General features: G+C 38.3%; 1 protein-coding gene across 25 annotated transcripts in view; it reads left to right on the top strand.

The window, feature by feature from the left end:
* Positions 1–15,580, top strand: part of lrrfip1a (leucine rich repeat (in FLII) interacting protein 1a) — a 57,763-nt gene that overhangs the window by 40,792 nt on the left and 1,391 nt on the right. For 24 of the 25 annotated variants that reach the window (XM_046844885.1, XM_046844884.1, XM_046844883.1 and 21 more), the window contains 3 exons: positions 5,380–5,472; positions 5,740–5,848; positions 7,942–10,639. In XM_046844885.1, coding sequence (XP_046700841.1) covers positions 5,380–5,472; positions 5,740–5,848; positions 7,942–9,377 — 1,638 coding nt within the window. In that variant the 3' untranslated portion in view covers positions 9,378–10,639. Of the gene's footprint in view, positions 1–5,379; positions 5,473–5,739; positions 5,849–7,941; positions 10,640–11,597; positions 11,648–14,295; positions 14,369–14,753; positions 14,834–15,380; positions 15,486–15,580 lie in introns of those variants that run through there. The other variant, XM_046844908.1, reaches the window with a different exon arrangement.

Below are 15,580 nucleotides of genomic sequence, written 5' to 3'. Positions count from 1 at the left end.
GTGCTGATTTAAGTGTTTTTGGAAGAGGTAGGTCTTCACCTGTTGCTTAAAGATAACCAGGGACTCCGCTGTTCGGACATCTAGGGGAAGTTCAGTCTGCGTTTTGGATCATTTGCAGTGGACGAATAGTGCTCCGAGGAAGATCTGCCAGCAGAGATTTACAGTAGTCCAGTCTCAAAATGACAAGAGACTGAACAAGCACCTGGGCAGCCTGTGTGGACAGAAATGGTCAAATCCTTCGTCTGTTGTAGAGAAGAAATTCGACAAGAACGATCCACATTAGCAACATGTAGGAAGAAGGACAGTTGATTGCCCATAGTTAACCCAAGTTCAGCAGTGGCTGAAGAGGAGAGCAGAGTTATTCGTAGATCTTGACCTGGAGATGAATCACTTGGGATGACCAGCAGCTCTGTTTTGCTGGGGTTGAGTTTTAATTGATGAGCACTCATCCATGAAGATACGCATGTCAAGCATGCCGAGAGCGGAAGCTGTGGTATCTGAGGGAGGTTAAAAAAAGATGAGTTGAGTGTCATCAGCATAGCAGTGGTAAGAAAACCCATGTGAGGATATGACTTCACCAATGGAGTGGGTATAGAGGGGGAAAAAGGAGGGGACCAAGTATAGAGCCTTGTGGAACACCAGTGATGAGTCTGCATGGGGCAGATGTGGACCCCTTCTATGTTACCTGGAATAAGCAACCTTCCGGGTAGGAAGCAAACCATTCCCATGTTGTTCCACGGATACGAGGAGATAAGACAGTCTTGTAGTTGACTTTGTTGAATGCTGCTGAATGGTCAAGGAATATAAGTACAGATGACCCGATTGGCTGATCGAGCAGCATTCAGTTTCTCAGAAACAGCCACAGGGACCGTCTCTGTGGAATGTGCGGCTTTGAGAGATAGACAGTTAGTTTAAAACAGTGCATTCCAGCGATTTAGAAAGAAAGGAGAGAAGTAATACCAGTCTATAGTTGTTGATATCTGATTGATCTAGAGCAGGTTTCTTCAAGATGGGAATGACCCTTGACCCTTGACAACCCCAAAGCATGAATGTCACCTTTACAATGAGTTGAAAAATCAATAAATGTCCATGTTCAAAACTATCAAGGCACGATATAAAATCCCTGGTGTATTAACATTTATCTATGTGTAAATTAGTCACCCAATATGAGAACATTGTGAGCTGTAGAACTCTGTGAAGTTAAAAAAACAGAAAAATCATTTAAGAAACTAGTTTTGCTTCTGGGTGGACGATAAACAGTGACTACAACAGTAGGAACAGCCTGTTAATTTATAAGGCGGTTGACACGAATGATTCATACAGAGGCACTGGAGAAACTTTTCACTTCTAATCATTTGGCCAGACGCACAAGCTTGGCAGGTGTAAGCAAAGCCGGGAGGGACAGATTGATTAAGCTGCGAAAGAAGGTTGTTGCCATGTTTCAGTCAGACAGAGGAAATCTTATTGTCATTCAGAAGATCATAAATAAGAGGTCCTTTATTTATTAACTAGCGAATATTGAATAGACCAAAAGTAAGATCGGTCATACCGGGTTTGAAGCTAGTTGTCCTGGCTTTATTGGCAAGCACTACGGTCAACGGGCTGTAATGACATATTTGCTGGACGCAGAGTAGATGACCAGAACAATCATATTGGACCCGTGTCATCATATCATATATATATATATATATATATATATATATATATATATATATATATATATATATAATATAGTTCCGTTGCAACCCACGATGAATGTACCTCTGCCAAGGTAAATAGAATAAAATACGTAAAAATCCACAAGAAAAGTCGGCTGATCCACATTGTTGCAAAAAGATTCCCGGATAGCTCTGTAAAAATGGCGCATCGTCGAGGTCGTGTTCGTAAGCTTTAGATTAATCAGTCAGGTACAAGTTTAAAATCACTTCTTCTTCTTCTTTCGGCTGCTCCCATTAGGGGTCGCCACAGTGGATCATCCATCTCCACACCACCCTGTCCTCTACATCTGCCTCTTTCACACCAACCACCTGCATGTCTTCCCTCACCACATCCATAAACCTTCTCCTTGGCCTTCCTCTTTTCCTCCTACCTGGTGGCTCCATCCTCAGCATTCTTCTACCAATATAATTCATGTCCCTCCTCTGCACATGTCCAAACCATCTCAATCTCGCCTCCCTCACCTTGTCACCAAAACACCCTACATGCGCTGTCCCTCTAATAAACTCATTTCTAATCTTGTCCATCCTTGTCACTCCCAACGAAAACCTTAACATCTTCAGCTCTGCTACCTCCAGCTCTAGTGTGTAAGAAAGTGTGTGTCTTAGTGCAATAACTTAATTATTAAAAGGTCATGGACTTGGCAAAATCCTCATCTTCTGCTCTGCTACCTCCAGCTCCACCTCCTGTCTTTTACTCAATGCCACTGTCTCTAATCCATACAACATCGCAGGTCTCACCACAGTCCTGTAAACTTTCCCTTTCATTCTTGCAGATACTCTTCTATCACAAATCACTCCTGTCACTCTTCTCCACCCACTCCACCTGCCTGCACTCTTTTCTTTACTTCTCTAACATACTCTCCGTTACTTTGCACTGTTGACCCCAGGTACCTGAACTCCTCCACCTTCTCCACCTCTTCTCCCTGCAACCGCACCACTCCACTGCCCTCACTCTCATTCACACACATGTACTCTGTCTTACTCCTACTGACTTTCATTCCCCTTCTCTCCAGCGCATATCTCCACCTCTCCAGGCTCTTCTCAACCTGTTCACTACTCTCACCACAAATTACAATATCATCCGCAAACATCATAGTCCAGGGAGACTCCTGTCTGACCTCGTCCGTCAACCTGTCCATCACCACTGCAAACAGGAAAGGGCTCAGGGCCGATCCTTGATGTAGTCCAACCCTCACCCTGAACCAGTCTGTCGTTCCTACTGCACTCTTCATTGCTGGCACACTGTCCTCATACATGTCCTGCACCACTTTCACATACTTCTCTGACACACCTGACTTCCTCATACAGTACCACAGCTCCTCTCTCGGCACCCTGTCGTACGCTTTCTCTAAATCCACAAATACACAATGCAATTCCTTCTGTCCTTCTCTATACTTCTCCATCAACATCCTCAAAGTAAATAAGGCATCTGTGGTGCTCTTCCTCGGCATGAAACCATACTGTTGCTCACAGATTATCACCTCTTCTCTCAGCCTGGCTTCCACTACTCTTTCCCATAACTTCATGGTGTGACTGATCAACTTAATTTCCCTGTAGTTACTGCAGGTCTGAACATCTCCCTTATGTTTAAAGATCGGTACCAGCACACTCCTTCTCCATTCCTCAGGCATCCTCCCACCTTCCAGAATCTTGTTAAACAATCTGGTTTAAAAACTCCACTGCCATCTCTCCTAAACATCTAACACCTAAATAAATGCTTCTACAGGTATGTCATCTGGTCCAACCGACTTTCCACTCTTCATCCTCTTAATTGCTGCTCTCACTTCCTCCTTACTAATCCTATCTACATCCTGCTTTACCAACTGCACATCATCCAACCTTCTCTCTCTCTGATTTTCCTCATTCATCAGCTGCTCAAAATACTCCCTCCACCTGCTCAACACACTCTCCTCACTAGTCAACACATTTCCCTCTCCATCCTTTATTGCTCTAACTTGCAATACATCCTTCCCAGCTCGGTCCCTCTGCCTGGCCAATCGGTATAAATCCTTTTCTCCTTCCTTAGTGTCGAACCTCTCATACAGCTCCTCATATGCCTTTTCCTTGGCTTTCGCCACATTCCTCTTTACCTGCTGCCGCATCTCCTTGTACTCCTGCCTACTTTTCTCATCATTTTGTCTATCCCACTTCTGTTTTGCCAACCTCTTTCTCCTTATGCTCTCCTGCACTTCTTCATTCCACCACCACGTCTCTTTTCTTCCTTTCTATTTTCAGATGTCACACCAAGTACTTTTCTAGCTGCCTCCTCATCACTCCTGCAGTAGTTTCCCAATCACCCAGCACCTCTTCACCACCACCGAGCCCCTGTCTGACCTCTTCCCTGAACCTCACACTACACTTCTTCCTCCTTCAGTTTCCACCATCTTATTCTTCTTTCAGTCCTCACTCTCCTTTTTTTCTTCTTCGCCTCCAAAACCATCCTACAGACCACCATCCGATGCTGTCTAGCTACACTGTCCCCTGCCAACACCTTACAGTCTTCAATCTCCTTCAGGTTGTATCTCCTGCATAGAACACCTTCCTCCACTCTTATACGTCACCCTATGATCCTCCTTCTTCTTAAAATAAGTGTTCACCACTGCCATTTCCATCCTTTTAGCAAAATCTACCACCATCTGCCCTTCTACATTCCTCTCCCTAAGGCCATACCTACCCATCACCTCTGTTCCCTTTACCAACATGCCCATTAAAGTATGCCCCAATCACCAATCGTTTCTTTCCCAGGTACACCATCTACCACTTCATCCAATTCACTCCAGAATCTTTCCTTCTCCTCCATCTCACAGCCAACTTGTGGAGCATAGGCACTGATGACATTTATCATCATCCCTTCAACTTCCAGCTTCCTGGCCTTACTCCCTTTCCACTTGGTCTCCTGAACACACAACATATCTACCTTTCTTCTCTCCATCATATCAGCTATCTCTCTCCCTTTACCAGTCATAGTACCAACATTTAAAGTACCAAACCGAACCTCCACTCTCCTACATTTCTCCTTTTCCTGCCGTCTCTGTAGACGACTTCCTCATTCTTGAATAAAACTGTCACTTTATTCTTTAAAATAAAATAAAATTATTAGGAGAATCAGTGGTTGCAGATACACTCTGGAATAACTCTGTGAGAACGGTGTGTCATCAGAGGCCATGCTTGGAAACATCAGATTTAATCAGCCAGACACATGTTAAAACTCATTGAGTTACTGATTTAATTTTGGGGTAAGAATATCTTTTGATCATTTCAGTTAAAATGACCAGGAAAGGCAACGATAATCAAACCTTAAAAACACATACAAAAAAACACAACAAACAACATAAAGCCATCACAGAGCCAGCATTCACTCCAGGCATGTTCACATTTGTGAAATAAAAACCATTAATCTAATGAGGGAATGACATGAGGGTGCCAAGCTGTCATAAAAAGTAAAGCCACATTGGACAATCTAATATCTAAAACACATGTTCTGGCTGGTTTAACACTTTTTCTCTTCGCTACATAGTTTCATACATGTTCCTTAATAGTTTGGATGGCTTCGGTATTGATGTACAATGTTTTTAAAAATAAAAAAAATAAAGGAAGACCGCAGAAAGGAAAAGTGTATGCATGTTGATTATGTACGTTTCTTCATTTTGAATTCTGTCAGGCACTAGAAAGACAGAAGGAGTTTTCAGATGCCATTCGAAATGAGAGAGATGAACTCAGGGATGAGGTGGTTCAACTCAAAGACAGTTTAAAGGTAAATATGTAAATGTAAAAATTAACCACATTTAGACTGATGTAGCTTTATTTTTAAAGTAGATTTACATTGTACATTGAATAGTTTTCAGCCAGAATGTCTGTTTTAGAATTTTATAAATATTAAAACATAAGTTTACATAAATCTTTCCTTTACCTTAACACCACGTAATATTTCATAAAATAATATTTCATCCATTTCAGAAACACCTGTATGTCCCTCTAATGTACCGCTCACATATTCTTTCCCCTTAAAAATTCTGTACAGAAACATGGAATTGTCTTTGGACTAGACCTCTGCACCAATGGGAATGTGGAAGAAAATGTGACCGGTGAATCAGCCTGCTCTGAATTGCAACAGGGGAGCAGTGTATTAGGTGAGCTTGTGTTGGCCAAATACAAGTAGCTTTCTTTTTGCTCTTGCAGTGTCGCAGCTTAAGCTAACAGGTGCTTTTGGCATCATAAATTTGGCATGTTGCCTGTAATTTTCTAACTATTAACCTTAACAGCTGTATTTAATTTTTGCTCTAAATTGTTCTTAATGCACTATTGTTTCCATTCTGCTTTTTGAAGGTTGAGTTTTTATTGTATAAAGCTGCATCTCCATAAAATGAGATAATGAATGTAGCAATCTATAGCTTTTCTAATTGAATCTGATTGCAGAAGCTGTTATGGTCTGGTAAAGTTGGTGAAAAGTACATTGAACCTTTCTCAGTTTAGAAATACTCTATCAACAAAGATGAAACTTGCAGTTGCTTTTCTGGCGGTTATGTACTGATGAGGTTGGTAAAGGCTATTGGTCAGTGTTTTAGTACTTTATCATTATATCCATGCTGCACTCGGAAGTGTATTCTTTGGTGTTACTGTGTTAAAAAGATAAAAATAAAAAATAAAAAAAAGACCACAAACCTACGCAAAAATGTGTTAAAAATGTGTTAAAAAGGTTAAAAAAAAAAAAAGTTTTTTAAAAAAGACCACAAACCTTCACAAAAATGTTATTAGCGCCAACATTGTTTGAATGACTTGACAGAATTGCTGACACTCTTGAAATAAAGGTCAAACGAATAAAATATATATTTTATGCGACACTTTAGCAATATTTTAAAGTTTGCTTAAACTCCAGGCAGTGTTAATCTTGTTTTGGACAAAGAAACCCGAGCACAAAAAGCACCAAAATATCAATAATCTATCACCGTATTTCACTATATTGAAATCCCTGAAAATGTCAGTCATATTTGTGGGTAAACATGTTTTGTTTAAACCCAGCAACTACAGCTCTGTAGCTTCAGTTAAGTGGCTATTGACATTCACATCACATAAACAAAAAATAATGCTCATTTGTCATGCTTTGTAAACTTGTATGATTATATCTGTGATTGTGCTTAATGGTGTGTATGCTCTTTATTTTTCTCTTTCGTTGTGGATCACAGATCAGAATATTTGTACAGTATCACATTTGTTTTGATGAATTACCATCAGATTAGACTTTTTGGTGCAGCATCTATCTCTCTTCAATGTACTGTATTTTTCGGACTATAAGCCGCTACTTTTTCCCACGTTTTGAACCCCGTGGCTTAAACAACGAAGCGGCTAACGTATGAATTTTTCCTGGGTTTTTCCCAGTTTCACAAACTTCAAGCCAAAAAACTGAACCCCATAACATTAGACCAATGAAATTTAACGGAACGAAAAACGCACCTCACCTGTGTTCTGAGCTGCACGGCATCGGGAGAAAAAACGTTTTTCTTAAATGCACGACAATGCCAAAAGATAAACTCCCGAGAGAAATAGTTGTGAAAGGAAGGAGGAAGACAGTGAACAATGATTTACTTGGTAGGCTACTGTTTAGATACAAGCCGTTGTAGCGTGTTGAGTCTGGGTGAAGGGAGAGCTCACTAACTCCAGTTGCAACAGAAATCATATAAGCACAGACAGGTTTCCAAAACTCGTGCTTTTTATTTTCTTGGCAACAGCGTTATGGGTTAGACAAAGAAACTTAGAAATAAGCATCAGAAAATAATAAGGATATATTCCTTGGTCTCCACAAATGCAGTAATACCGGAAAAATGCGGCGCCAGGGTATTCCCAAAATGCCGCTCTGCTCTTAAAGGAAGCGCAACATATTTCACCCGTTGCACCGTGTAACAGACACTGTCTTTCGTTAAAGCCTGTGTAAAGTTCATTAGTTTCAATGTAGACATGCGGCTTATAGACAGGTGCGGCTTATTATTGTTTAAAATAAAAATCTTTGTCAAATTCAGTGGGTGCAGCTTATATATGGGTGCGCTTTATAGTCCAGAAATTACGGTACACATTTGATCAGTAGGTTTGCTTTGGAGTAGCTTTGCTTTGGAACCTATATCTTTCTTATATTTTCTTTGCCATTTTTATTTCTTCCCTAAAAATTAATTTGTTAAACAGCAGACATTCTTCTTATTTTCTACTATTAATTCCTTAATCAATCTACCAGGCACCCAGGAGCTGTTTAGAGATGAGAATGTTTGGGGCTCCAGAGGTGGCCAGTTCCAACACCCACAGGATTTTGCCAATGGAATTCAAGAGAATCACCTGTCCACATCTGCATCTGACGATTCTTCTAAATCTCCTTTAATAGCACAAAATGATAACAACTTGAAAAAAATTGAAACTATGCTAAATGTTTTTGAGGTGAATGCAGAGGAAAATGTATTCGAAATTTCAAAAGATAATGTAGTAGATAAAGATAGTGTTGTAGCACTAGAACCTGTTACAATTATTATGGAAGGTATAACAGATCAGCAAAAAGTTCCACTGAATGTTGAAAGAAGTGAAATGAGAAAAGAGGGAAATCCTGATTCACCAGAAAAAATCAAATGCAAGATATTAGAAAAAGATCACCTAGAGGAAAATGTCTGTGGAGATTCTCAGACCAGAATGGTTTCTGACAGTGTGCCATCAGTACAAATAGAGACGTCACATTCCCAAAGTGCCGGTGCTGCAGGAAAAAAGAAGAAGAAGAAAAAGAAAAGTAAACAAAAGCAAAAGCACACTTGTGATCCAAAAGAAGTTTCTTTAGAAATAGGAAACAATAATGAAAAACAGCTTATAGAGAGCAGTTCAATTCAGACAGCAGGATCAATTTCTGAGTGCACATATACACAGGCAATGATAAATGAGAAAGTGCCAGATAACATAAATATTGATCAGATTCACAAAGGAGCAGAATGTCTAGAGCAACAAAGCCCTTATTCAGAAAATATTTTAGTACCGATCACTAATCTGACTGGCTCAACCACTCCTGTGGATTCCAAAGCGGACATGATCATAGCGATACCTACTTTTGACTTTCCATTGGAAAGTACTACTGATGAGGTAAATGCTTCTAATGAGAAGCACAAAATGCCAAGCAACATTGATGATGCAGAGCTGAAAGACATTGCTGCCATTTGTGCTGATGTCCCTGAATCTAAAAACTTGTTTGAGACAAAACCTGAGAAAGATAAAACTGAAGATAACAAAGATTTAGTACAAAGAGAATCAGTTGATGAGATTGGTCACCTACACCAAATCCACTTTAGTGCAGAAACATCAGAGCTAGAAACAGAAACACAGCTGGATAACGTGTTGGATACAACTGAAATACAGAAAGAAGCACAGGAGAAAGACACACAGCTGGATGAATTGTTGATTACAACTGAAATACAAAAAGAAGCGCAAGAAAAAGACACACAGATGGATGAATTGTTGATTACAACTGAAATACAGAAAGAAGCGCAGGAGAAAGACACACAGCTGGATGAATTGTTGATTACAACTGAAATACAAAAAGAAGCGCAAGAAAAAGACACACAGATGGATGAATTGTTGATTACAACTGAAATACAAAAGAAGCGCAGGAGAAAGACACACAGCTGGATGAATTGTTGATTACAACTGAAATACAAAAAGAAGCGCAAGAAAAAGACACACAGCTGGATGAATTGTTGATTACAACTGAAGTACAAAAAGAAGCGCAAGAAAAAGACACACAGCTGAATGAATTGTTGATTACAACTGAAGTACAAAAAGAAGCGCAAGAAAAAGACACACAGATGGATGAATTGTTGATTACAACTGAAGTACAAAAAGAAGCGCAAGAAAAAGACACACAGCTGGATGAATTGTTGATTACAACTGAAATACAGAAAGAAGTGCAAGAAAAAGACACACAGCTGGATGAGATGTTGATTACAACTGAATCACTGAAAGAAGAGCTTAAAACACATGAGCCCACACTCACAGATCATGAATTGAATGTAGGAAAGGATGGTGAGGTGGAGTATGGAGAATCTTTTGCGTGTAATGTGGAGGATATCAGTTCAGATGGACATATGCTGGGAGTTGGCATGGAATTTCAGCAAAAAGACAGAAACATTGCTGTGTGTGTAGAGCAGACATGTGCAACTAATGAAACAAGAGAGAGCGACATGGGTATAACCATGGCGCAGATAGCCACAACAGAGAATGATCAGCTTATTGAGAGAAGTGGGGAACAAGGATCTCAAGGCTCTGAAGTAATGATGCTTTTTGGGCACAATGAAAATGAGCCATTTCCTGAAACAGAAGTCCTGGACCAGGAGGCCAGTAGTTTCATTCCACAAGAGATTGTTCAGAATTTGGGAGAGCAGGAATTTAGGGACATCAAAGAAAAAACATCTAAAAAAAATGAAAAGTATGCAGAGAGTGGCTCCAAGAAGGAAGGCAAAAAAGAAAAAGGGAAGAGTAAAGAGGACTGCAAAATGTCCTAATACTGTACCACAGGATGTTGTTATAAAAAAAACGAGTATTTATGTAAATCTAGACCAAATCTTCAGTAACAAATTCATCTTTAGGCAGATTTCCATATCATGATTGTGAGATTTCTTAAAGCACCAGTACATATCACAGATTATTTTCTAATTAGTACCGTGTTATAAGGTTGTTTGTTTTTTTTTTGTTTGTTTGTTTGTTTTGTAGACTTGCCATCAGAGAGTTAATAATATTTGATTTGTATGTGCCATATTAAACAACAAAAATCCTAATAGTCATTTATTGAAAAAATGTTTTAGGGCTATTCAACATTCTTTTCACTGATTTAATCTGTAACTCTGGCACATATTGTAAGCAATAAATAAAAAAAAAGACTTTTAAAATAAATCACTAATAAAGTAGTCTCCTGTATGGCTCAGGTGTGATTGGGTGAATGATTGGGTGAATGATTTGAGTTTCAGAATATAAAATGCTATTTTACATAGATGTGAACAAATCTTGACCAAATTCAGTCAACAGGACCCTGTTGCTTGAAGTGGTATTTGTTGCATTGAAGTTCTGCATGTCATCTATGCTCACCCTCCATGTCCCATAAATATTTCATTTGCATGCACTGAAACCTTCTTCCCATACATCTGGCGCCTCCTAATCCTGTAAGTCTGATTTTCTTTTTAACAATGGAAACCAGGAACACTCAGTTCCCTCTACACATTCAAGATATACAGTGTATATCATTATTCACACTAATATTGGCACCATTGTAAAATATCAGCTAAGAAAACTGTTTGTTGTGTCTTGTCTTGATTTCTGATGTTGAAAGACACACCAGTACAAGTTGTCTGGAAGATTTTCAAGGAAAAAAAAGTTAAGCGTCTTTAGTTTGCCAGCTACTTCTGAAAATTAAAATGGAATTGGGTTCTAGATCTTGTCAGATGAAACCAAAACTGAATTTGTTTTTTGTTTGTTTTGGTAATAATGCACCAGAGTCTGCTTTGGTGCACACATAGAGGTAGCCATATGGAAAAGTATTTAATGCCCATGGTTAATTATGATGGTGGCTTTTTAATGTTTTGGGGCTGTTTTTCTGCCAGGGCACATGGACCCTCTGGAAAAAGGGGTGAACTGAAGAGGAGAGACCACCTCTTCTGGAAAGATTCTGAGAACATTTTGAACAAAAAATTTTAAGTTTAAACAATTAAGAACTGCTAACTTTTGGTTGTATCAACGAAGAATGCCAATATTAGTGGAGTACTGCAAATGATTGATATATGCTTAGTAGTAAAGTAGGTATATACATTTATGTATATAAAACTCTTGTATACTGTTTATAGATGTGAATTTTTGGTCTGCTTTTTTCAGAAATCCGTCTACGCAAACTGGTGGATGAACGAGAGATTTTAATTGAACAGGTAAGAAACACACATTTGATAAAATACTTAAAGCACTTATTAAGACATTGTTTGTATATTAAGAAACTAGCTAGCTGAAAATGGAATTAATTGCTACAAAAACTACCTTTTTATCTTTTATTTTTCATTTGTTGCCACTTCATTGTGGTTGTTAGAAATCCCATCCATCTGAGATTATTGATCCAGGTTATGATTTGCGATATTGTCCTTTAATTACTAACATTTGAATGGCAGTCAAAGAGGTAATGATATCGAACAGTAACAATTAATTGTTAACATGTTATGAACAGTGTAAACGTATTGCAAAGCTTTGCGATAGTTTTCTTTTTGTGACTTTGTGACTCTTTTTATAAATATATACATATCTTTAAGAAATCCCTTATATTTACTTATCAGCCATAAAAAAAAAAAAATCTGTCTAACATTGTCTAGTTTCCCCATTTGCCTCCAAATCAGCTTCGACAGGTTAAGGCTTGGACTCCACAAAACCTCTGTTTTGCTTTGGTATCGGTCACCAAGAGGTTTACAGCAGATACTAGATATTAACTATTTAGTTTCCTCACACCATTCCTGAACATTGTTTGCAGTGTGGCAGGGTGCATTATTCTGCTGAGAAAGGAATACTGTTTCCATGTTTATACAGATGGTCTGTGCAAAACAGATATGTACCGATTATCCACATGATGCAGAAGAACATGTGATTAATCAGACCAGGCCACCATCTTCCGGTGTATTGTGGTCAATTTCTGATCCTCACATGTCCATTGTAGGAGATTTTGGTCGTGTGCATGGGCACTTTGGCTCCTTGACACCTATGTAGCAAGCTGTAAAGCACCATGTGTTCTGACTTCTTTCTATTGAGCGAGCTTAAACTTTCTGAGCAGTCTGTTAAATTGGACCAAATAGGTTAGCCTTCACACCTCACATACACCAGTGAGCCTTACGTCTTGCCTTACCACTTTTTCTGGCTATGAGCTAACCACTGCATGTGATAAAAACAACTGTTTAAAAAAATCCATGAGACCTGCTGTTTTGTAGCAGCTCTGACCCAATTTTCTAGCTCTTCAGTGTCACTTGGAGCTTAACATTTTCCCATTTTTAATATTTTTCTGCTTCAAACATTGAGAACTGACTGTTTACTTGCTGACTAAAATATTCCACTAAAAAGGATTGTCAGAAGTCGTCCTGTAGTCAGTGTTTGTATGTTTGGATTACTGGATTAGTGCTGCCGTTATAGATTATTTTAGTAAATAGAGTTTTCTAACAATTATTCGATTGATTAATCGAGTAATAAGTACTTTTTCTTTAATAAAGAGCAATACTAAATAGGTTATGGAAAAATTATTTGCTTAATGAAACTCAATTGTTCTTACACATTTATTCATTAAATCTCATACAGTAGATTGACGTGGTATTCTAAAGCTGCTTGAAATTTTCCCCACAATAAATCTGTGTATTTATCACCAGCTTAAAAACGGTCTCCACTACTTACTCTATGCAGCCAGAGACTTTTTGTATGAACTGTATGTAAATATAAAAATACATTTCAAATTACTTTAAAAACGGTAACCACACTGTACTGTGTTTTCTTTGTTTTAGTTAGAAATGATCTCAAACATTGGAAACTTTCTGTCATTTTATTTGACCTGAATCTTCTCCTCGCCCCTTGCCATTTTTCTCCCTGTTACTCCATTTTTTTATTCTGCAGAGTGTTTTGTGTTTACCTGTCCAGAGCGCTCTAGAGTTTAGCGGGTGGTGCATCATGTATTCAAAATTTTTGTAATCGAGTTACTCTAGGAATCATTACAGCCATAATTGGATTATTAAATGTTTCTGGTAAAATCGATTTCATTATGTAGATTTGTCAGTGTGAAAACAGTGCAGCCTTTTTGCTGAAGGAGGTTAAAACATAAATGTCTGTTAGTTTTAGGCAAGTTAACAGTTTCCTCATGAATACATGAAATTGATGTTTTTTGTTGAGGAATTTTACATATTGTAAAAGTAACCATATTTCTGCAAAATGTATAACAATGAAAATATGAAAATATATAACCCCTTTGGCAGCAGTTTGTGAGTGGAGGGCGGAGCCGGGTGAAACAAGCTGTAAGACTGCACCTGTGGTTGATGAGGATACTCAGTACGCTGTTTCAATCCGGCAACGCCAATAAAAAGGAGCGGCACACCAAGCAGAGGAGAGCAGGCAGATGGCGAGAGAAAGGCCACTCTCCTCTGCTTGGTGTGTCTTGTCCCCTGCCACAACCACATTTTGAGTCTACCTCAATCACATGTATCCCTTTAAGATTCTTTTTAGTGTGATTAAAATCCAGCAAGCTGCAAACCGCTCTTTCATTCACATCATTGGAACTGCGAGTTTGTCAAATATTTAGGAAGAATTTAGGTAACAACAAGGTGAAATGTATAATTTCAGGTCTATATTAGAAGAATCTCTGTTGATGTGTGTTTATAAAATCAGTTATTTATAAAATAATAAAAAAAAAAAAACAGGATTTAATTGTAGAAAGTTTGGTTTCATTTGAAAGTTTGTAATTAATGGAAAAGTAAACAATATCTGTGACCCATATCAACAAAAACCAGAGTGGTCCTTATTAGAGGTGGGTTACAAATTAACCTTGTGTGTTTATCTTTAGGTGAAGACTCTAAAAGAACAACTTGAGCAAAAGAAAAAAAGGCATAAAAGAGATGAAAGCTGCAGTCCAGAGGGCGAGTAGAATTTATTGTATTGTATTATAGTATTTATTGAGTAGAGAGAAATTATTAATTTCTGTTAAGCTTCTCTGTGACAGTGACAAATGTTAAATGTGCAATAAAAATGCAGTTGAATTCAATTGAGATGCCACTGATTAAAAACCCAGGGCCTGTATCAGAGCAAGACCAGGGTAAAATGGACATAATCACATGACTGGTTTTCCTAAACCTATACTATAACCATGTTTTTAACTTAAGCAACTAATCCACCTTACTTTATTTGAGAAATATGTACATTTTGTCATACAAATCTCATAATCTTTCTATAACTTGTATTTTAATGCAATTTTATAAAACGGGTATTTCTGCATTTGAAGTATTTGTTTAATATTTTTTATAGGAGATTCTAACAGGCAAGTCAGTGACCTCAAATTTAAGCTGGTAAAATCAGAGCAAGAAATCACAACTTTGGAACAGAATGTGAGTGATGTGTTTGTGTGTGTGTGTGTGTGTGTGTGTGTGTGTGTGTGTGTGTGTGTGTGTGTGTGTGTGTGTGTGTGTGTGTGTGTGCGTGCATTGATATGATTTGATTTACTCCTGGAGCCAGTTGCACCTTTTGCCTGGTCATGCAGGAATAAAATATTATTCACAATGTAACTCAGTGACTGGAGGTGACAAAGCATTAAAATAATGCTGATGTATATTCCTAGCTTGCTCAGCCTTTGATTTTGATTAGACTTTACTTTGTGATTGCTAGTTTAAACAAAGCAAGTTCAATAACAAACTTTCTCATCACCCTAGAGTCTAGAGTTGTATATTCTGTAATGCAATTTCTTGGCAATTGATTAGGATTGTGCTGTTGTGTTTAGTCACTTAATGTGGTTTTATGAAGTCTCTAATATTCAGATTTATTTAATGATTTAGCTGTTACTGTTTTATTGGGTATACACACTGACATTTTAGTAAGACTGTTACTGTTAGAATTTTATTAGTTCAATTCTCTTTAATTCTGTTCCATATTCTGCAGGTCACCAGACTTGAGGGTCAGGTGACTCGGTACAGATCTGCAGCAGAGAATGCAGAGAAAGTAGAGGACGAACTAAAAGCTGAGAAGCGCAAACTGCAGAGAGAGGTAGGATTTTTCATTGTTCACCTGCTGATAAAGAGTTTAAGTGATTCAAGTGTTGTAATAATAGTTTAAAATTGTATGTATATAAGCAGCTATGC

The sequence above is a fragment of the Silurus meridionalis genome, chromosome 3, assembly GCF_014805685.1.
Source record: "Silurus meridionalis isolate SWU-2019-XX chromosome 3, ASM1480568v1, whole genome shotgun sequence".
NCBI classification, from domain to species: Eukaryota; Metazoa; Chordata; class Actinopteri; order Siluriformes; family Siluridae; genus Silurus; species Silurus meridionalis.
Note: the sequence above shows the minus strand (reverse complement) of the source record. Positions and strands in the feature narration are given on the sequence as shown.